Source organism: Leuciscus leuciscus, assembly GCF_965113295.1.
Source record: "Leuciscus leuciscus genome assembly, chromosome: 1".
NCBI classification, from domain to species: Eukaryota; Metazoa; Chordata; class Actinopteri; order Cypriniformes; family Leuciscidae; genus Leuciscus; species Leuciscus leuciscus.
Window position 1 is genome coordinate 21,427,677 of NC_138725.1, and position 23,244 is coordinate 21,450,920.

The 23,244-nt window shown below is 39.7% G+C and overlaps 1 protein-coding gene and 1 long non-coding RNA gene across 4 annotated transcripts in view; one reads left to right on the forward strand and one right to left on the reverse strand.

Annotated features, from left to right (window-relative positions):
* Window positions 1–23,244, forward strand: part of LOC309503063 — a 182,259-nt gene that overhangs the window by 24,253 nt on the left and 134,762 nt on the right. The gene's annotated exons all lie outside the window — the stretch shown is intronic.
* The window catches only part of LOC309499143 (uncharacterized protein), a 156,678-nt gene that overhangs the window by 14,105 nt on the left and 119,329 nt on the right, over window positions 1–23,244 (reverse strand). For 2 of the 3 annotated variants that reach the window (XM_082170216.1, XM_082170215.1), the window contains exon 2: window positions 1,623–3,405. In XM_082170216.1, the coding sequence (XP_082026342.1) occupies window positions 1,623–3,405 (1,783 nt within the window). Of the gene's footprint in view, window positions 1–1,618; window positions 3,406–23,244 lie in introns of all 3 variants that reach the window. The other variant, XM_082170217.1, reaches the window with a different exon arrangement.

The following is a 23,244-nucleotide window of genomic DNA, read 5'->3' on the forward strand; positions in this document are numbered from 1 at the left end:
GGCGGCGCTGAGAACGCCAGAGCAAACAATGCTCGCATTCTCTGTTTATTAGTTAGCAATCTGTCTAACAGTACAGTTTAATATCTTATTAGATAGAACTGTTATAGAAAGTAGACAGTATATGAAAAAAGGTTATTATGGACATCAACGTGTGGTTGATGTCCAGTGTTGCTAGCTGGGCAGATAAACATATCATGTTTGGCTTGGTCCTCTTAGTTTTGCGTTGGATTTTCTCTTCAGCATAAAGGTTTAGAGACCCATCTATATCACTGTTTTCCATGTTTGTATAGTTAGTTTATGGAGTAAATATATAGGCTATAATCTGTGTGTTTACATATAGCTGTTTTAAAAATGGCGGGTGCTGGTGTTCCGCTTGCGTTCGGTCAATCAGCGTACACTAACGTCACGGATTGTTCCTATAGCACTGATTTAGACCCTACTCTGAAGTAGGACCTAAATTAGTTCCTACAAATGGAGTTCCTAGAACTAAAATCGTTCCTAGTTCCTGCGGTGCGAACACGCCGACATCTGGGTACTTTAGCCAATAGTTCTAGGAACTATGAAAAGGTTCCTCCGGTCGGAAAGCGGCTATTGTCCGGGAAGCAGACACACTCTGTCAGTTCAAAGCTAGATTAAAGACACCTCTTTGGACTAGCGTACACAATACATTATAGACTTCTATAATCCAATGTTAGGCTGGATAAATTAGGTAAGATGGAACCGGGAACACTTCCCATAAATCCTGATGTACTTGGTACATCATAAGAAGGATGGCTTCTGCGCTTTTGCAGGTTTGCATTTTAGGTTTGCGCAGAGAAAATGGATAATCATTTGCACCTTCTAACCTATTTCAAGCAGTGCGTTCTCGAGACATATTGAAGGAGTGAGGGACGATGGGCAGTGCTCGGGGTGGGGTTAAAATTAAAAGGGCATCTATCATCATAAAAGTGCTCCATGGCTCTGGAGGGTTAATAAAGGCCTTCTGAAGCGAAGCGATGAGTGGGTGTAAAGTAAACAAAGTAAAATTCTAGCTTCCGATAAACTGTTTGCGCTGCGCAGCGCAAACGAGTAGCGTGGTTTCATTCTGCTTTCGTTTGTCGTGTGATGTTTCTCGTATGCGGCAGAAATGGCAGCTCTCTTTTAAAAAACGTTGCAAAATGTGACCATTTAGTCGCAGTCTAGAGCAGTGGTTCCCAATTCCAGTCCTCGGGACCCCTTGCTCTGCTCATTTTGTATGTCTCCCTTATTTAACACACCTGAACCAGATCATCAGCTCATTAGGAGAGACTCTATGAACTGAACTGAGTGTGTCAGATAAGAGAGACATACAAAATGTGCAGAGCAAGGGGTCCCGAGGACTGGAATTGGGAACCACTGGTCTAGAGCACTGTATAGTGCTGTATTTCTGCTTTACATGAGCGCCATTTTTGCATTGATCTGAACTGACAGATTAGACATTACTGTTGGTTGAACACAAGTTAATAGATATAAATCAACAAAGTGTCCTGTGCTCACCACACACCAGCTATAGGTGGAGAGGAGAGATTTGGCTATAGAGTGATGTGTGGCTAACTTACACAGAAGACACTTTGTTGCTCAGCACATGAAAATAAACTACTTACCGTGATCTCAGACTGTGCTTAAGTGGTTTCTCCACTGCATGGATCTTCATATGTAGATTCAGGCGACGTTTAATAGAGAAACTCTTTCCACACTGATCACACGTGTGCGGCTTCTCTCCAGTGTGGATCTTCTCATGTTTTTTTAGATTTCCTAACACACTGAATCTCTTGTCACAGTGTGAACACTTGTAAGGTTTCTCTCCAGTGTGGATCCTCTCATGTGTTTTCAGATTTGCTGACAGACTGAATCTCTTGTCACAGTGTGAACACTTGTAAGGTTTCTCTCCAGTGTGGATCATCTCATGTCTGTTCAGATTTGCTGAATCACTGAATCTCTTGTCACAGTGTGAACACTTGTAAGGTTGTTCTCCAGTGTGGATCCTCTCATGTGTTTTCAGATGTGCTGAATTACTGAATCTCTTGTCACAGTGTGAACACTTGTAAGGTTGTTCTCCAGTGTGGATCATCTCATGTGTTTTCAGATTTGCTGAATTACTGAATCTCTTGTCACAGTGTGAACACTTGTAAGGTTGTTCTCCAGTGTGGATCCTCTCATGTCTTTTCAGATTTGTTGACAGACTGAATCTCTTGTCGCAGTGTGAACACTTGTAAGGTTGTTCTCCAGTGTGGATCCTCTCATGTGTTTTCAGACGTACTGGCTGACTGAATCTCTTGTCACAGTGTGAACACTTGTAAGGTTGTTCTCCAGTGTGGATCATCTCATGTGTTTTCAGATTTGATGGCTGAATGAATCTCTTGTCACAGTGTGAACACTTGTAAGGTTGTTCTCCAGTGTGGATTCTCTCATGTGTTTTCAGATTTGATGGCTGAATGAATCTCTTGTCACAGTGTGAACACTTGTAAGGTTGTTCTCCAGTGTGGATCATCTCATGTGTTTTCAGATTTGATGGCTGAATGAATCTCTTGTCACAGTGTGAACACTTGTAAGGTTGTTCTCCAGTGTGGATCATCTCATGTGTTTTCAGAATTGATGGCTGACTGAATCTCTTGTCGCAGTGTGAACACTTGTAAGGTTGTTCTCCAGTGTGGATTCTCTGGTGCAGTTTTAAACTGCCTGCTGTAGTAAAAGTCTTCTCGCACTCAAAGCACATGTACTCTCTCACACCAGTGTGAATTTTCTGATGTGCGTGTAAATATGGCAGAAGTGAAAAACTCTTTCCACACACAGAACATAAATGTGGCTTCTCCTTAGCATGAACTGTCAGGTGTGTCTTCAGGACTGATGTACTAGGAAATGTTTTGCCGCATTGATCACATGAGAACGGCTTCACTCCGGTGTGGATCCTCATGTGACGCACAAGATTTAGTTTGCTTGTGAAACTCTTCCCACACTGATCACATGAGAACGGCTTCTCTCCGGTGTGGATCCTCATGTGAATCTCAAGATTTAGTTTGCTTGTGAAACTCTTTCCACACTGATCACATGAGAACGGCTTCTCTCCGGTGTGGATCCTCATGTGAATCTCAAGATTTTGTTTTCTTGTGAAATTCTTCCCACACTGAGTGCAGGTGAAAGATTTCTTGGCTCTTCTTTCCTTTAAAAATGTCAGTTCTTTACTCTCCTCCTTCACTTCACTCAGTTCTTCACTCTCCTCCTTCACTTCACTCAGTTCTTCACTCTCCTCCTTCACTTCACTCAGTTCTTCACTTTCCTCCTTCACTTCACTCAGTTCTTCACTCTCCTCCTTCACTTCACTCAGTGCTTCACTCTCCTCCTTCACTTCACTCAGTTCTTCACTCTCCTCCTTCACTTCCATCAGGTCTGAAATGAAAGAAAAAAATATGCAATTAAATTTTCAGTACACCAAAATAATTAACCGAGAGAAATATAAAGTGTAAAGACATAAAAATGGAGCCCTGATGTAATGGTAGAAAGTAGACAACGGCTATAAAATATTATGATAATTTGATGCCTTTCTATAAATTGATTATACAGTGGGGTAAATAAGTATTTAGTCAGCCACCAATTGTGCAAGTTCCCCCACTTAAAAAGATGAGAGAGGTATACCTCAACTCTGAGAGACAAAATGAGAAAAAAAATCCAGAAAATCACATTATCTGATTATTAAAGAATTTATTTGCAAATTATGGTGGAAAATAAGTATTTGGTCAATAACAAAAGTTCATCTCAATACTTTGTTATATACCATTTGTTGGCAATGACAGATGTGACGTCCCTGAGTCTCCTGATCCTATTGGTCCTGGACGTGGGAGTTCCTGATTGGTTCTACTCATCCTAATTGATGATTAGTTAGAGTATATAAGAGTGCTGTGCCTTGTTTGGGGCAGGCACTCCATGGGGAAAACTCTCCTCATGAGTGGCTCATTGTGTTTTCTTACACATGTTGTCAAGATTTTGTTTTCCCTTATCCCTAGACTTATGTTCATTATTATTGTTTGTGATATGTTTAATTCAATAAATCCTATTTTGATTTAAACGTTTCTGTCTGATCCCTCTTTTGTGTTGCGGCTTGAGCTGGTCGTAACATAAAATTGGGCGCTCGTCCTGGATTGCTGCATGTGTAAGTGAATACATAATGTCTTTAGTGTGTTCACCTTTTTGAATGAGTAGACTTCAGGTATTTAGAGTGTTCTCAGCTGGGTTAATCCTTCCATCGAGACACTGTTTGTTATTTTTTTTTGTTATTTTGCCTTTCTTATTTTTGAAGGTTATTCTGGGCGGAGGTTTTAAATCTCTGTTGGGGGTACGCTTCGGGCTTTTGGTTTGGAATGCCAATTGTCCTTGAGTTCAGCGTTTAAATACCGCCCCGAGTCCGGTACACCTTTGAAGATTAGATTAGGTTTAGTTAGTTTTGCTTATAGTTAGGAACTGGAGTCTCTCATTTTCGTTGAAGGTGACACTTTGTTGTTTTTCTGTATCTGCGTATTTGATGCCTGCTGTATATGAAGATAATTTGAGGGATGACTTTTGGTAAGTCATTTGTTTATCTCATAACCAAGGTGCGGGTTGTATCTAGAGCGTGTATGTGTGACAATTCCGGGCGAAGTGGCTGATGGGATTTGTATTTCTAATGCTCTAGTTTAGTGCGGCGTCTCACGTTTGTTGTTGTATTGCTGTTGTGTTTCTCTGCTGCCTCTCTTTAACAGAAATGTCGTCGGTGATCGAGGATTTCTTCTCATTTCCTTCGGAAATCTTATTGGAGAGATGCACGAAGGAAGAGTTGTTGCAGATTGCCGAGCGCTTTGATGTGGAGGTAACGAGTAATGATAAGAAGCTTAAAGAAACGCTGTTGAAAGTTGTGAAAAATTCACTTTTTGAGTGGGGCGTTTTAGAGGTAAGAGCTCAAGATATTGATCCTGAAGAGTCTTTAACCTCTCCTCTTTATGCTGCCGATCGAAATGTGAAGTTTAGTGAGATGTCTTTGCAAGAGAAACAGTTAAGTGTTGATGCGGAAAAATTACGTGCTGATCGTGATGCTTGTGCACTGAAAGAACGTGATTTAGAAATGAGAAAACTAGAGTTACAACAGAAACTTGAGTTACGTAAACTGGAGTTGCAGTCTGAAAGGGAGGAAAGAGATTTTCAGTTGAGGAAAATGGAGTTAGAATTGCGTGCCCAAACAGTTGAAACTCCACGTCGCGTATCGTCTGTTGAAACCTTGTTTACTGCACCTGCTTTTGATGTTTACAAAAACATTAGACTTGTGCCACTGTTTTTAGAGAAAGAAGTAGAGAAGTATTTCCAACATTTTGAGCGCGTTGCTGAGTCTTTGAAATGGCCAAAAGAATTTTGGACCTTACTGTTGCAATGTGTTTTAGTAGGAAGAGCTCAGGAAGTTTATTCAGCGCTGACTATGGAACAAAGCGGTGATTATGAAATCGTTAAGACTGCTATTTTGCATGCTTATGAATTGGCACCTGAAGCATACCGCCAGAAATTTAGAAGTCATTTTAGGGCTGAAAACTGTTCATATCTTGAGTTTGCTAGAGAGAAAGAAAATTTGTTTGACCGCTGGTGTACCTCAGTAAAAGTGACCACCAAGGAACAGCTTAGAGAATTGATTCTTTTGGAGGAGTTCAAAAACTGTGTTCCAAATGCTGTTGCTATGTATCTCAATGAGCATAAAGTGAGTAAAATGTCCGATGCTGCTCTTATGGCAGATGAATTTGTTCTTACTCATCAAATGTCTGTTAATCACTTCAATGATTTGAGCAGGTCTAAGTTGAGCGTTACTGTTAGACCTAAAAAGATGTTTTCACGCCAGAATACTGTGTCAAGTTTTTCTGATAATACTTCACGTATGAAAGCTGAGATGGTTTGTTTTTACTGTAAGAAGCCAGGACATAAAATTTCAGACTGTATTGCTCTCAAAAAGAAAGAGAAAGGTGTTAAACCTGTTGGTTTAATTTCTACATCGAATGTGAATCATACTCCTGCTCGATTTAATGAACAGATTGAACGGGTAGATATTACTGAGATGGAGAGTGTTAAAAATAGTGTTGATTTTGCACCATTCCTCACTGAAGGGACCGTGGCTTTGCCTAATTCGGAGGAGACTGTCCCTGTACGCATCTTACGAGATACTGGAGCGGGGCAATCCTTTTTGTTGGAAGGACTTTTGCCCTTGTCTGAACATACTGATACGGGAACACATGTACTGGTTAGAGGACTTGAGATGGGGTTCATGGAAGTTCCTCTACACCGCATTCATCTTGAGTCTAAACTCGTGTCAGGTGAGGTGGTAGTTGGAGTTCGTGCTATGCTTCCTGTCTCAGGTGTCACTTTCATACTTGGCAATGATTTAGCCGGGGGAAATGTGTGGGAAAAGTCGGATGCTGGTGTTCCACCTATAGTAGCTTCTGCTGTTGAGAAATTAGATGGATCTTGTGACTGTCCGAATTTATACCCTGCATGTGCAATAACTCGAGCGATGGCTAAGAAAAGTATGCCAGATGAAACTGAAAACATTCTTTGTGATACTTTTATTGTTCCTGAAAATTCCTCTCAGCCAGAACCAAGTACTGTGTATACAGATGTGGAAGATGTTATCCCTGTGCATGATTCACATGCTGTTGATGACCACAAGTCTGTTTCTCTGTCAGAATGTCCATTTATTTGTGATGACCTTGTTAACACATCTTGTTCTTTATCTCCGCTCTATAGTGTGACTCGAGATGATCTTATCAAAGCACAGCAGGCGGATGATACTCTTCAAGAATTGTTCTCTTTAGCTCGTGAAGGAGGAGATAAGACTTCATCTTCCTTCTATTTTCTTCAGGATGGATTGCTTTATAGACAACAACCTATGAGCTTTGAATCTTCCCTCGATCCTAGGATCCAAATCGTGGTTCCACTTAATTTCCGTCAAGACCTCCTACAACTATCACATCAGGGCATGGCTGGTCACATGGGGGTACGAAAGACCTATGATAGAGTTTTGAGGAAATTTTATTGGCCTAGGTGTAAGCGAGATGTGATTAACTATATACGATCTTGTCATACTTGTCAAATGACAGGAAAGCCAAATCAAAAGGTTCCATTAGCTCCTTTACAGCCTATTGCTGCAGTTACAACACCTTTTGCACACTTGACTATTGATTGTGTTGGTCCCTTACCACGATCGAAGGCTGGACATGTATATCTACTCACTGTAATGTGTCAGACTACACGTTATCCCGCAGCTTATCCTTTGAGATCAATAACCTCCAAAGCTATTTTAAAGGCTTTAACAAGTTTCATGTCCGTTTTTGGCATTCCAGAAACCATCCAGTCTGATCAGGGCTCAAATTTTATGTCCCGAAACTTTTCTAAGGTCATGCATCAACTTAAAGTTAAACATAATATATCAAGTGCTTATCACCCTCAAAGTCAGGGATGTCTGGAAAGATTCCATCAGACTCTTAAGTCACTTTTGAGGTCCTATTGTGTCGAACTTGACTGTGACTGGGAGGAAGGACTTCCTTGGATGTTGCTCGCTATTCGTGAGGTTGTACAGGAGAGTATGGGTTTTAGCCCTAATGAGTTGGTGTTTGGACACACTGTTAGGGGCCCTATTGCTGTCTTGGCGGATGAGTGGACGAATTTTGACCCTCCTGAGAATGTTTTGGACTATGTAAGTAGTTTCCGTTATCGACTTTACGAAGCTAGAGCTATTGCTCTACGGAAGTTAGCCAAATCTCAGGGAAAGATGCAGAGGTTGTTTGATCGCAAAGTCAAGTCCAGATATTTTCAAGCGGGCGATCAAGTGCTGGCGTTGTTACCTGTGTCGACTACTCCTTTCCAGGCTAGGTTTGCGGGACCTTATACGATTGCGAAGTGTTTTCCAAATAATAACTATTTATTAAATACTCCTGATCGTCGAAAGAAAATACAGGTGTGTCATGTTAATTTACTAAAATCTTATGTGACTCCTGTTCCTTCTATGCCTGTTGATGTTGTGACAACTACTGAAACTGCAGATCCAAGTGTTTCGGAAACCTCTGTAGAGATGGATGACCATCTAGAAGAGCTGAAAGGTCCTTCTCGAGGAGAAGTAGAAGGGCGGTTGAATAATTCTGAAGTTCTTGCTTACTTGGCTCACCATTTGTATCACTTGTCTGAGTCGGAGAAGGCTGATATCAGTGAGTTGGTAAGCTCGTTTCACTGTCTCTTTTCTGATGTTCCTACTCGAACTTCCATTGTTGAGCATGATATTGATGTTGGTACGGCTCAGCCAGTGAAACAACATGCATATCGTGTCAACCCTATTAAAAGGAAGTTACTTCAGAGAGAGGTGGATTATTTACTTGATCATAACTTAGCAGAACCAAGTTTCAGTTCCTGGAGCTCCCCATGTATCTTAGTGAGTAAACCTGATAATTCATTTCGTTTTTGCACTGATTATAGAAAACTCAATTCTTTGACAAAGCCCGACTGTTACCCTCTACCAAGAATCGATGACTGTGTTGACCGTGTTGGCTCTGCGCAATTCGTTAGTAAATTTGACCTCCTGAAAGGTTATTGGCAAGTGCCGTTGACATCACGTGCTAAAGAACTATCTGCTTTTGTTACACCTGATAGGTTTCTGCAGTACACAGTTATGCCTTTCGGGGTCCGGAATGCTCCCGCTACATTTCAGCGGTTGATAAATCACGTGTTGTCTGGGATGACCGGTTGTGAGGCCTACCTGGACGATGTTGTTCTGTATAGTTCGTCTTGGTCTGAACATCTTGATCAAATTAGAGAGCTCTTTGTACGTCTGGCCAAAGCCAACTTAACTGTCAACCTTGCCAAGTGCGAATTTGGAAAGGCCACTGTGACATACTTAGGAAAGGTAGTTGGCAGGGGTTGTGTGAAGCCGATTCACGCTAAAGTGAATGCAATCTGTAGTTTTCCCAAACCAGCTACCCGTCGTGAGTTACGACGATTTCTTGGGATGGTGGGTTACTACAGGGGGTTTTGTCATAATTTTGCAAGTGTAGTTGCCCCTCTGACTGATCTGTTAAGCCCTAAAAGACCCTTTCAGTGGTCAGAGCAATGTCAGTGTTCCTTTGAGAATGCCAAATCTTTATTGGCAAATGCTCCGGTGTTGGCTACTCCTAATTTTGAGAAGCATTTTCTACTTGCAGTTGATGCAAGCGCTTATGGTGCTGGCGCTGTTCTTTTACAAGAGGATTCTAATGGAATTGAACATCCAGTCAGTTATTTTTCGAAAAAGTTCAATCGTCACCAACAAGTGTACTCTACGGTGGAAAAAGAAGCATTAGCCCTTATTTTAGCCGTTCAACATTTCGAGGTCTATTTGAGCTCTGTATGTGGTCCTATTACGGTATACACTGACCATAATCCGTTGACTTTCTTAGATCGCATGCGCGGTAAGAATCAGAGAATAATGAGGTGGAGCCTTATTCTTCAACCTTTCCACTTACAGATTAAACACATACGTGGCAAGGATAACCTAATTGCGGATGCTTTCTCGCGTATGTAAGCTGTCCCAGTAGTGTCTGGTATCTCTTCTCTCTCTCTTCTCCTTTCTCCGTTTTTCTCTCTGACGTCCTAGGGCCCAGGATTCCAGGATTGAAATGGAGTGAGATTTATGGAGATGAGTATTAAAGTTATTGTACATTCACATTTAAATGATTGTTTTTGCATTCGTACCATTTTTTTTGTTGTTTGTTTTTCTTTTTTGTCGGTTCTTTAGAGAACCTCCTTTTGGAGTGGGAGGTGTGACGTCCCTGAGTCTCCTGATCCTATTGGTCCTGGACGTGGGAGTTCCTGATTGGTTCTACTCATCCTAATTGATGATTAGTTAGAGTATATATGAGTGCTGTGCCTTGTTTGGGGCAGGCACTCCATGGGGAAAACTCTCCTCATGAGTGGCTCATTGTGTTTTCTTACACATGTTGTCAAGATTTTGTTTTCCCTTATCCCTAGACTTATGTTCATTATTATTGTTTGTGATATGTTTAATTCAATAAATCCTATTTTGATTTAAACGTTTCTGTCTGATCCCTCTTTTGTGTTGCGGCTTGAGCTGGTCGTAACACAGAGGTCAAACGAAGACCTAGCCACGTTTCATCTTCAATGCCCTTGCTGATTGAAGGAGGTTTTCACTCAAAATCTCACGATACATGGCCCCATTCATTCTTTCCTTTACACGGATCAGTCGTCCTGGTCCCTTTGCAGAAAAACAGCCCCAAAGCATGATGTTTCCACCCCCATGCTTTACAGTAGGGTATGGTGTTCTTTGGATGCAACTCAGCATTCTTTCTTCTCCAAACACGACGAGTTGAGTTTTTACCAAAAAGCTCATCTGACCATATGACATTCTCCCAATCCTCTTCTGGATCATCCAAATACGCTCTAGCAAACTTTAGACGGGCCTGGACATGTACTGGCTTAAGCAGGGGCACACGTCTGGCACTGCAGGATTTGAGTCCCTGGTGGCGTAGTGTGTTACTGATGGTAGCCTTTGTTACTTTGGTCCCAGCTCTCTGCAGGTCATTCACTAGGTCCCCCACCGTTTTGTTTCTGGTGTCCTTTGACAGCTCTTTGGTCTTGGTCATAGTGGAGTTTGGACTGTGACTGTTTGAGGTTGTTTGAGATGTTGATAACAACCCAAGGAATCAGTACATACAAAGAAACCAAAACAAATAAGCTCAGAAATTAAGTTGTGTGTAATAATGTGAAATGACACAGGGAAAAAGTATTGAACACATGAAGAAAGGGAGGTGCAAAAAGGCATGGAAAGTCAAGACAACAGCTTAAAACTATTAGTAATTAAAAAACAATCCAGCCCCCTGTCCGTGCAAATTAATAACAGCTGGTTCAGTCCCAACGGATGGCCTACAAAAAGGTCTCAATGCCAAGGTGTCACACAAGACACATCTCATGATGGGTAAAAGCGAAGAGCTGTCTCAAGACTTTCGCAACCTAATTGTTCCAACACATAATGATGGCATTGGTTATAGGCACCATTCTAAGCTTCTGAATGGTACAGTGAGCACTTTTGGGGCCATAATACGGAAGTGGAAAGACAATCATTTCACCATAAATTTGCCTCGACCAGGTGCTCCTCGCAAGATTTCTGACAGAGGAGTGAAAAGAATAATCAGATATCAGCATTTCAGCTTTTATTTCCAGGTATTTACATCTGGATCTGATACACAACTTAGAAGATATAACCTTTTGTTTGAACCCAACCATTGCTCATGTGACCAAAAGTATTGGAACATATGACTGGCAGGTATGTTTTGTTGCCCTGGTCTATGACATTGATTATTCAAACAATTAATAGCACTGAATGTCTGCGCTCAGTTTCAGATTTTGGTTTTGCCTGTGCAGACTGCATTTATAGTTAGACGTGTAACCAACATGAAAAACCAGAGAGCTGTCTATGGGTGAAAAACAAGCAATTGTGAAGCTGAGAGAAAATGGAAAATCAATTAGAGCCATTGCACAAACATTGGCCATAGCCAGTACAACCATTTGGAATGTCCTGAGGAAGAAAGAAACCTCTGGTATACTAAATAACAGACCTCAAAAGCGTAGACCAAGGAAAACATCAGCCGTTGACAACAGAAACATTGTGAGAGCTGTAAAGAAAAACCCTAAAACAACTGTTAGTGACATCAGCCACAACCTCCAGAGGGCAGGAGTGAAGGTATCACAATCTACTGTTCGCAGAAGACTTCATGAACAAAAGTACAGAGGCTACACCAGAAGATGCAAACATTTCATTAGCAAGAAGAATATGAAGGCCAGGCTGGAATTTGCCAAAAAGTACAGAGGCAAGCCTCAAACATTCTGGGGCAAAGTTTTATGGACTGATGAGAAAGATTAACCTTTACCAAAGTGATGGAAAGGCTAAAGTTTGGAGAAAAAAAAGATCTGCTCATGACACCAAACACACAAAGCTCATCTGTGAAACACGAAGGAGGTAATGTCATGGCTTGGGCTTGCATGGCTTCTTCTGAGACGGGCTCATTAATCTTCACTGATGATATAACACATGATGGCAGCAGCCAAATTAACTCAGAAGTGTACAGACACATTTTGTCTGCCAATTTACAGAAAGATGCAACCACACTGATTGGGAGATCCTTCATCATGCAGCAAGATAATGACCCAAAACACAGTGCCAAAACAACAAAGGAGTAGGGTTGGGCGGTATTACGGTAATATCGGATACCGCGGGATCTTAAAAGAGCACCGGTATCAGTTTCAATACCGTCATTACCGGCACTTATATAGCCTATAATATATATTATTTATTTATTGCCTAAAAAATGCTTATGTGTGGTTGCAGTTTGGCAATATTTCTGGTTCCAACCGAATGAGAAGGGAGAGGCGGTAAATACTGATGAGGCAATTTGTAAATTGTGCAATAAAAAGGTGACCGCGAGAGATGTAAACACCTCTAATGTCGCATCTCCGAAACAACCGCCCACTCACTGCTGCCAGGATGCATAAGCATTAAGTTTCGTATTTGTTAAAATATTATAATGTTATTTTTTCCATCTTTGTTGATTATGAAAAGTGAACAGCACAAATAAGATGGGATGCTTTGGGAGTCAGACGATTTGACCACTTCAATAAATTTAGTTTTGTAAAAGGCCTCTTTAAAACGAATTTCGTTTTGTATAAATTGTATCAAAATTTTTATAAAATTTTCATCAACCAATTGCCTGGATTTAATATAATCATGACATGATGGGCATGCCGCGGTCACTTGCATTGAAATCTCATAAAAAACTCAGTGTAGGCTATGCCTCACAGACATGACAAATAAATAAAGCTTGAAATTTCTTTAAACGAAACAATTAAAAACGAAAGAAATAGGCAACTCACTGATTAGGCTAAGTAATCCATGATGTGCATTTCTCTCGTTCATACAGAGATGCGATCGTCAATTTCATTAAACGAAAAGAAATATAGTCTGATTAATCAATGGTGTGCATTTCTCTCTATAGCGTTCACTACAGAGATGGCGATCGTCAATTTCTTTAAACGAAACAATTCAAAACGAAAGAAATAGGCTACTCACTGATTAGGCTAAGTAATCCACGATGTGCATTTCTCTCTAGGCGCGTTCATACGGAGATGCGATCGTCAATTTCAGTAAACGAAACCATTCAAAACGAAAATAAATAGACTAGCCTACTCTCTGTAATCCATGATGTGCATTTCTCTCTATAGCGTTCACTACGGAGATGCCGATCGTCAATTTCTTTAAACGAAACAATTCAAAACGAAAAGAAAAAGGCCACTCTCTGATTGTGTAATGATGTGCATTTCTCTCTATTGGCGCGTTCACTACAGAGATGGTGATCGTCAACTTCCATCTTTGCAGAAAAGTTTTATTAATAAAAATCAATGGACACGCATCACCGGATTACAAAGGCACTTCTTGCTTGTTGCACGCACACAGATATTATGTTGAATAATGGTGGGCTCCGGCTCATAATAACAGTTAATGCCGTTGGCCGGACTCAGACACAACGTGCAGGGGTTGGGCTTGATTTTTTTTGTTGTTGTTTTTTTGCCCGATCTGGCATTCAGTTTCTGAATGGTGTAGGCACAAGCCAACAGTTTGGTGACGCCGTCTGAGCCCATTATGTCATAATTTTTAATTAGTCACGGTAATACCGTATACCCCGGTAAAATAGGGAGGCGATTTGACGGTATCAAAATTCGAATACTGCCCAAGCAATTGCATATTACGAGTTTAGTCTATAGGTATGTGCATTTGAATATATGTGCGCAGGTGTGTAGTCCTTCCCTACAAATCAACCCTAAACATCCTACTTGTCTGGCCTTAAAATTTGTAATACAGAATTTTAATCGCTTCCGCGTAGCCACGCGAACCAGAATTATCCCTGCATAGAGAATTCTGAGGCGGTTGCCTCTGTCAAATTTCTTGCCGCCTCCGGCTCTCGGCAAAACTCAGACAGACAGTTACATGGTCAGATACACTTTGCCCACCGTGATGGTTCTGTTGCTGTTACCGCTTGTGTCCATTCTCAAATCAATGAATGCAACGTCTGTAGTTGAGCAAAGTGATAGTAAAATATATCACAATACTTACAGGTATTTAGCAGTGACATTGTAAGGCTTTTTCATTTATAACAAAGTAAGCTTTCTGCACAAAATATGATATAGCCTACTTGTAATATAACAATTATATTTACTAATTATATAATGATACAGTTAATTTACATTGGCTTCATAAGTTAATTAAAAACATAAAAAGAAAAACACACCCGATGCGCATTCTTTGTTCTTCATTTTCTATAAGCAGAGTTAACAAAACTTGCTATATTTTCGTGTTATTCATTAAAAGAAGGTACACCACCATCTTGCTCCGACGAAACTGACTTGAACGCACCTCACGTCCTCAACACGACTTCCCACCTCGTACGTACGAAATTCCCAGGAGGACTTGAACGCACCATATGACCAACTAGGTTACATCATTCCGTTCACTACAAGGGCCAAAATCATAGTGCAATCACTATGGAAGAGGGTTGGAGGTTGGGATGAACTCCTGCCAGTTGATCTCTTCTCAGAATGGCACGCTTGGGAAGAAGAGCTTCCAAACCTACAGAGAATAACACTGCCTAGGTGTTACACACCAGCATGCAACAACACCTCCCCTATTATCAATATGCATGTCTTCTGTGATGCCTCGGAGAAGGCATATGGCTCTGTGGCCTATGTACGGGCGGAAACCGGTGATGACATCCAAATTGCATTCATCATGGCGAGGTCACGGGTGGCACCCAAGAAGACACTCTCTATTCCACGTAGAGCTGGGCGATTTTCCCTACTAAAAAAACCTGCGATTTTTTTGTAAAAAACTCGATTTACGATTCGAATCAAAATAAGTGCGAACTGTAAATATATTGAAAAAATATATATTTATTGTATTTAAAGCGCATCATCATAAACAAAATTGCAAAGGCAAACCCTTTCTCTAACTGAAAAGTCACTGTGCAGTGTGCAACTAAGATTGTTAAACATCCAAATTATTTAAACTGTAGGCTATTTGGATTGAGCTAATAAAACAACAAAAAATCCTGAGGTAACTGTTATGCCTGGTTCAGACTACACGTTGTTTTCCGACCAGTCATCGCGAGCCGTCTCACACACTCATTTACTCGCACATATACACAAGCTCGCTCACATAGCCTACACACACACACACACTCACTCACTCGCACTCTCTCTCTCTCACACACACACACTCACTCACTCGCGAAAACACACTCTCACTCACTCGCCGCAGTCATGGAGGACCGTTAAAAAATTAAACATCTTTTTGTCCTGATGAATATTAAATGTCCCCAACTAAGCAAGCCAAAAGCCAAGGCAACAGTGGCAAGGAACCAAAACTCCATCAGGTGACAGAATGGAGAAAAAAACCTTGGGAGAACCCAGGCTCAGTCAGGGGCCAGTTCTCCTCTGGCCAACGAGCGAACAGTGTATGATTATGATCCAGGCAGCATTACGGGTCAGAAGTCAGATTGGTCGTGTCGATGAGGCCGGCACTTCAGGGATGCGTCATGGTTGGGTCCACGTGCAGATCCACCATCTAATCTGGATACAGCTGGAGTCCACCTCACTTCAGAAATGGAGAGACTGGTTGACACTTCAGTACTGCATTGTCGTCGCGTCCAGGCGCAGGTCCTTCATCGGATCTGGATACGGCCTGGATCCGGCGGACTGCGGTAAACCTCGGTATAAGCAGAGAGACTAATTTTAATGTAGACGCCATTCTTTTTATGATGTAACGAGTACATCAGGATTTATGGAAAGTGTTCCCGGTTCCGGCTGAACTAATCTATGCAGCCTAATATGGAATTATAGAAGTCAATAATGTGTTGTGTATGCTAGGTCAAAGAGATGTGTTTTTAGTCTAGCTTTGAACTGACAGAGTGTGTCTGCTTCCCGGACAATGGTAGGAAGGCTGTTCCAAAGTTTTGGTGCTAAATAGGAGAAGGATCTACCGCCAGCAGTCGACTTTGATATTCTTGGTATTATCAACTGGCCGGAATTTTGAGATCGCAATAGACGTGACGGACTATAATGCGTTAAGAGCTCGCTCAAGTACTGTGGAGCTAAACCGTTTAGTGCTTTGTAAGTAATCAGCAATATTTTAAAATTGATGCGATGTTTAATAGGGAGCCAGTGCAGTTTTGACAGAACTGGGCTAATATGGTCATACTTCCTGGTTCTGGTAAGAACTCGAGCTGCTGCGTTTTGAACTAGCTGTAATTTGTTTATTAAGCGTGCAGGGCAACCACCCAGTAGATCATTACAATAATCTAGCCTTGAAGTCATGAACGCATTAACTAATTGTTCTGCATTTGTCAATGAGAGCATATGGCGTAATTTAGATATATTTTTAAGATGGAAAAATGCGGTTTACCAGATACTAGACACGTGACTTTCAAATGAAAGATTGGGATCAAAGAGCACACCCAGGTTCCTAACCGACGACGAAGACTTAACAGAGCAGCCATCAAGTGTTAGACAGTATTCTAGGTTATTACGTGAGGACGTTTTTTGTCCAATAATTAGAATCTCTGTTTTTTCAGAATTTAGTAGTAGGAAATTACTAGTCATCCAATTTTTTATATCAGCTATGCATTCCGTTAATTTTGTGAATTGGTAAGTTTCGTCTGGGCGTGAAGAAATATAGAGCTGAGTGTCATCAGCATAACAGTGAAAATTGATTCCATGCTTCCTAATGATATCTCCCAAGGGTAGCATGTACAGAGTGAACAGCAGCGGTCCTAGTACTGAGCCTTGTGGTACGCCATACTGAACTTGTGATCAATTAGACATCTCTTCATTTACTACTACAAACTGATAACGGTCAGATAAGTATGATTTAAACCATGCTAGTGCAATTCCACTAATGCCAACATAATTTTCGAGTCTATTTAAAAGAATGTTGTGGTCAATGGTGTCAAATGCAGCACTAAGATCGAGTAACACTAATAGAGAGATACAACCACGATCGGATGATAAGAGCAAATCATTTGTGACTCTAATGAGAGCAGTCTCAGTACTATGGTACGGTCTAAATCCTGACTGGAAATTAGGGCTGGGACAATATATCGATGCATCGTGAATCGAGAAATGATTCTGGATCGATTCCAATTTTTCAGAATGCATCGCGATTCTCTCTCGAATCGATTCTGAGTTTCGTTTTTAACAGCAGATGGCACTGCATGCTTTTGAAACAGCGTGCTTGTGAACCTTCTATAAAATAATCGAAAATAATAATTCGAAAAGGTTGAAGCGAATTACAAGGGTGTTTGCAGTGGGCTGTTTACATTAATCTCGCATCATAAAAGCATTCGAAGTGCAAGTAGATTCTCAGACTCAGCTGAACGCACAAGCGTTCTTCTTCATGAGCATTTGAGCGTCCGGTTAAAAATTAGCCTAGAGCGCCATCTCCTGTTAAAAACTAAGCTCAGAATCAATTCGCGATGCATTCGGAAAAAAATGGAATCGATCCAAGAATCGCGATGCATCGATATATTGTCCCAGCCCTACTGGAAATCCTCACAGATATCATTTCTTTCTAAAAAGGAACACAGTTGTGAAGATACTGCCTTTTCTAGTATCTTTGACAGAAAAGGTAGATTCGAGATTGGCCTGTAATTGACTAATTCTGTAGGATCAAGTTGCGGTTTTTTAACAAGTGGTTTAATCATAGCCAGCTTAAAGGTTTTCGGTACGTATCCTAGAGACAAAGATGAATTAATGATATTAAGAAGAGGATCTGTGATCTCTGGAAGCATCTCTTTCAGTAGCTTAGTCAGTATAGGGTCTAACATACATGTTGTAGATTTAGATGATTTAACGAGTTTAGTCAATTCTTCCTCTCCTATAGCAACGAATGAATCAAATTTTTCCTCATGGAGACTACAATGCTCTGCCTGATGCGATACTGTAGCTGACGCTGTGTCTAAAGAGCTGGAAAAGAGAGAGTTAAAAGTTTCTGTCACAATATCTAGTTCTTCTAAGCTATCTGGGATGCTAAGATGATGAAACTGATCAGGAAGATTATTAATAAAGCAATCTTTAGTGGCAGAAGTAATAGGTCTAACATATTTGTAACATGGAGTCGACTTTGCGGCCTTGGCTAAATGAAGTTTACACGAGACTAGATAATGATCTGAGATGTCATCGCTCTGCTGCAGAATTTCAACGGCATCAACATCTATTCCATGTGATAATATTAGATCTAGAGTATGATTACGACAATGAGTAGGTCCTGACACGTGTTGTCTAACTCCAATAGAGTTCAGAATGTCTTTAAATGCCAATGCGTCTTTTTTGTTATCCACATGTATATTAAAATCACCAACAATTAGGACTTTATCTGCAGCCAGTACTAACTCTGATAGAAAATCAGCAAATTCTTTGATAAAGTCTGTATGGTGCCCTGGTGGCCTGTATACAGTAGCCAGCACAAATGTTAAACGTGATTTATCATTTACACTAGATAGTGTTACATTTAGCAACAGCACTTCAAAAGAATTATATTTAAAACAAGTCTTCTCAGTAATTCTGAAAATATTACTATAAATTACAACAACACCTCCCCCTTTGCCCTTTAGGCGAGGTTCATGTTTATAACAGTAATCTTGCGGGGTGGACTCATTTAAAGTAATATAATTGTCTGGTTTTAGCCAGGTTTTAACCAGAACTTACACTCAACCTCAGACAGACAATCATGTGGACCGATTCAACAACCGTATTAAACTGGATACAGTCTGAGTCATGCAACTATAAAGTGTTTGTTGGTACACGAATCGCAGAGATTCAAGACCTTGTTGGATACGAGAACTGGAAATACGTGGACTCAAATAACAACCCTGCCAGTGATATAACTCGGGGTAAAACCCTCATAGATTTGTCCCACACCTGCAGATGGAAGCAAGGTCAAGCATTTCTGCACCAATCTCTAGACCACTGGCCAATCCATCCATCAGTGCCAATAGAAGATTCAGAAGAACTCCGTAAATCCACTTTCTGTGGTAATGTCACAACCAGTGATGCCTTGTTACCTGATGTAGATAACTGCAAATCATGGGACGACCTCATCATGACCACATATCAGTCTCTGCATGGGGCGGCAGCACCTCCTATGTCTGCCTCAGAACGCATAGAGACTGAAACTGCTGTACTCAGAATTGCACAAACTGAAAGTTTTCCTAAGGAAGTACATGCCCTTAAAGCCAATAAATCTGTGCATTCAAACAGTCGATTACACTCTCTTGCTCCAATTTTTGATCCTCACCTTAATCTGATTAGAGTGGGTGGTAGATTACGCAAAGCTGCAACACTGCCAGAGGATGCACTTCACCCTATTGTGTTGGCACCAGAACACCCCATAACAAAACTGCTAATCCAAGACTTTGATAACCGCCTGATGCATGCAGGTCCAGAGAGAGTCTTCGCGGAGCTAAGTAAAAAAGTACCAGAGACAATGTGCTGAGTGTAGGAAATGGCGTGGCAAGCCCATTGTACCTAAAATGGCGCTCGCAAAAGAACAGCACGCATACAATAACGTACGCCATAGAAGAAGTCATCTTAAAGGCACATCAACATTCATGTCATGAACACTACTTAACACTAGGTGGCCGTTACTTTATGTGTGTGTGTCAGAGCATGCAGTTGCTGTGGTTGGGCGTATCGTGATAAACTGGACGCACTCCGAGAGAAGGCCATTAAAATCGATTCCCTATTTTCATTTTTGAAACTTGTGTTGGTTGGTCCGATCGGTTGTACATTTCCTTCTACCGAACTACCCGCAAGTGCTGAATTACTGCTCACACAGGTCAGTTTATCAGATGAATTAAACTTGAGGAAACGCAGCGCTGTGTCACTGGGTCTAACTAACGTAACACTATTAGGGATCGACCGATATGGATTTTTTAGTGCTGATGCCGATTTTTTTTCATCAGCCTTAGCCGATTACCGATATGGGTTGCTGATTTTCTTGGGCCGATATTTGGAGCTGATACTGCTTTTGCTCACTCAGTTTACATCATAAAAATGACACGTATTATAATATATAATGATTAGAGGTCGACCGATAGTGGATTTTACCGATAACGATAGTTAGGTTGGGCCATACTTGCCGATAACCGATTAATCAACCGATAGTTTTTTTAATTGATACTGGATAAAAACAAAACATAACACTCCAAGTAAAACAATGCTGAACTTTATTATAAAAATAATAAAACTGTATTGAACCATGAAAACATGCTAAATTAAATAAATATATAATATGAATAAATATTGAAGTCACTAAAAGACAATCATTCAAACTGAAACAAAAAGTAATACTCTAAATAACAAATAAAACCAGTTACATTTAAAATGTAACTGTTAAACTGTTCTTTTTCAAGCCAACTTAATGAATAAAAAAGTAACAAAATTTGATCAGTATAATATTTGAGCAATACAATTGCACCTTGATCATTCATGTTAGTTTGATAGTGCATTAACTATGGTTAACAAATAAAAACCTTAATTTAAAAATGTATTAGTACATGTTAATTAACAAATAATGAACAATCCTTATACAGACGTTATTAACCTTAGTTAATGTTACATATGGAATTTTATTGTAAGTGTTATCATTTCATATAAATCCAAACAGTCATGCTTAAATATCTACAATGCCAGAGCATTGAAATGACATATATATAAAATGTATAGTCTCACACTTTTGCTTCTATTTTATAAACACTTGATGATTATCTAATCAAAATAACAAAACACGCTTACGTTTATTTTTGTCAGTGTTTTAACCACTTGAGGTACTACTAATGTTAGCGTCCTCTCAGCCTTGAAGGCAAACAAACATACTGTTGTGCTGTTCTTTCTCTACTAATGCAGCATTTAGTCAACAAATTAATAATTTTATAATGATATTAAAAAATGTAGGGTATACATAGGCTACCTTTTAACTGTCGGTGCTTTAAACGCGCATCTAATGTCAGCGATCTCCGCGCAGCATGTGCTCTCTCAGTGCAGCACGCAGCATCACGTGTCGAAATAAACAACACGAGGCATCAGCGATAGTTTTATTACACCTCTAGAGGCCGCTCTTGTACTGCATGATGCCAGCAGACCCTTCTCAGCTCTCTCTTACTGTGTAATGAATGACAGCGCGCGCTTCTCAGCCGCTCCAGCAACGGACGCAACCAGGAAAAACTATCGGTATGTATTTTTGGGTGAATGACGGATAAGGATTAAGATGTGAAAAAAAATAAAACTGCCAAAAAAGTTCTAATTTTAGGACTTTCTATACTTATTAGAGTGTTGTGTATGTAATGCAATGACATGTACACATTTCAAGAATGTAATTAAGCACTTTTTTTGGTGAATCAGATCTTTTTCCCCATGAAAATGTCATCCTGGGTAACGTAATGAATTTTTAAATTAATTACATTTCTACCATTGTTGGCATATACAAATGTACTGATATCCATAATTGGAGTTCAACAAACAACTAGTGCTCGTAAAACTACATTTTAATCACAATTAATATAATCAATTTGGGATTTCATATAGACATGGGCTCAGTTTTGGCTGCTGATAACTCAAAATTCAGAACCAAATTTAAAAAACAGCTGGAAAATGTTTAAAAATGTTTTCCAATAAAGTAAATAAGACTTGTTTTATCATTAACTCAACAAAAAACAGAATTGTGTAATCTAACACACAAATATGGGTTAAATGAATTGCCTGTGTCATTGTTAGCCGGAATGACATACTGTTAGACGGAAGGACATTCTGCAATATTTTTCAGGATTACCATAAAAACCATCCTCAGTATCATTTTTTCCTTTCCAACACTCAAACTTGAAACAAAGTAAGAGACACTGACAAGTTTTTAATGATTTAAAAAAGTTAAATTCATTGATAATGACCCATGTGACTCATTGAATCATATGAAATCAAGATGAATGACAGCTAAAATATGGCAAAAAAAAGATACAATTATGTAAATAATGTTAATGTTAATAATATAACAATAATAACTTTGCCTAAAAGTTTACAAATGTCAATTAAAAACTAGATTGTTGTGCATATGTCATTCTGGATAACGGATGACATGTCCTGGCTAACAGGTTTTTTGTTATACAAGAATGACATGTTGTTATCCAGGAATGACAAAAACCAATATTTTTTCTTTATAATCAGGCACTAACTTAACCACCTATGGAAAACTACAACTTAGCTATCATCACTTAAGGTAACCTTTTAGATCAAATAGATCGTTTTTTAATATAAAATCATTATAAATGTTTTATTAGTGTTATCCAAAAGGTCACATGATATTGCTACAAAGTGACCGAAATATCAAAATATCGACATTTTAAGAGACGCTTCCTGACCTTTGCACATGTTCTAGTGCTCCTTCAGGGTCTTCTTTTTGATACAATATTATGTCACATGACATACCAAAATGCATTATGGTCCAAAATGGTCATTGATGTCTGTTATCCAGGACTGACATTAGAGAAATCACAATTTGGGGACAAAAGTCGTTCTGTCATAAAAATGTAAATAAGCTTAGTATTATCACTATATTTGTAGGAATCATTGAAAACATCAATACAATTATGCCCAAGTAGATTTTAAATACTTTTATTTATATTTTTTTAATTTTTGTTGTATTTTTGTATTCAGATTTTAAGCCGGGACAGTTACCCGGAATGACATTTTGAGACTTTTGAGCTCAATAGTTCCTTAAAGATTAATTATTTATAATGAATTCTCACATGAGTAATTAAAGAGGGGGAAGTTGAGTCACTTAATGAAGTGCATTTAAAAATGTGTACATTTTTATATTATGAATATGCTTGGGACACCAGAATTGACACGCCACGTCATTGACCCTTTTGCCGATAACGATAGTTCCACCAATCAACTATCGGTGCCGATTAATCGGCAAAACCGATGAATCGGTCGACCTCTAATAATGATAACAACTGTTACAAGTCTCAATTAAGAAAGGAACATTTATTGAACTTAAAAAAAAACACAATTTTTGACAAATATTAAAAACATATGAGGTAGAACAAGTTAAAAAAAAAGTTCAGTGCTGAAAATACTGAAAAT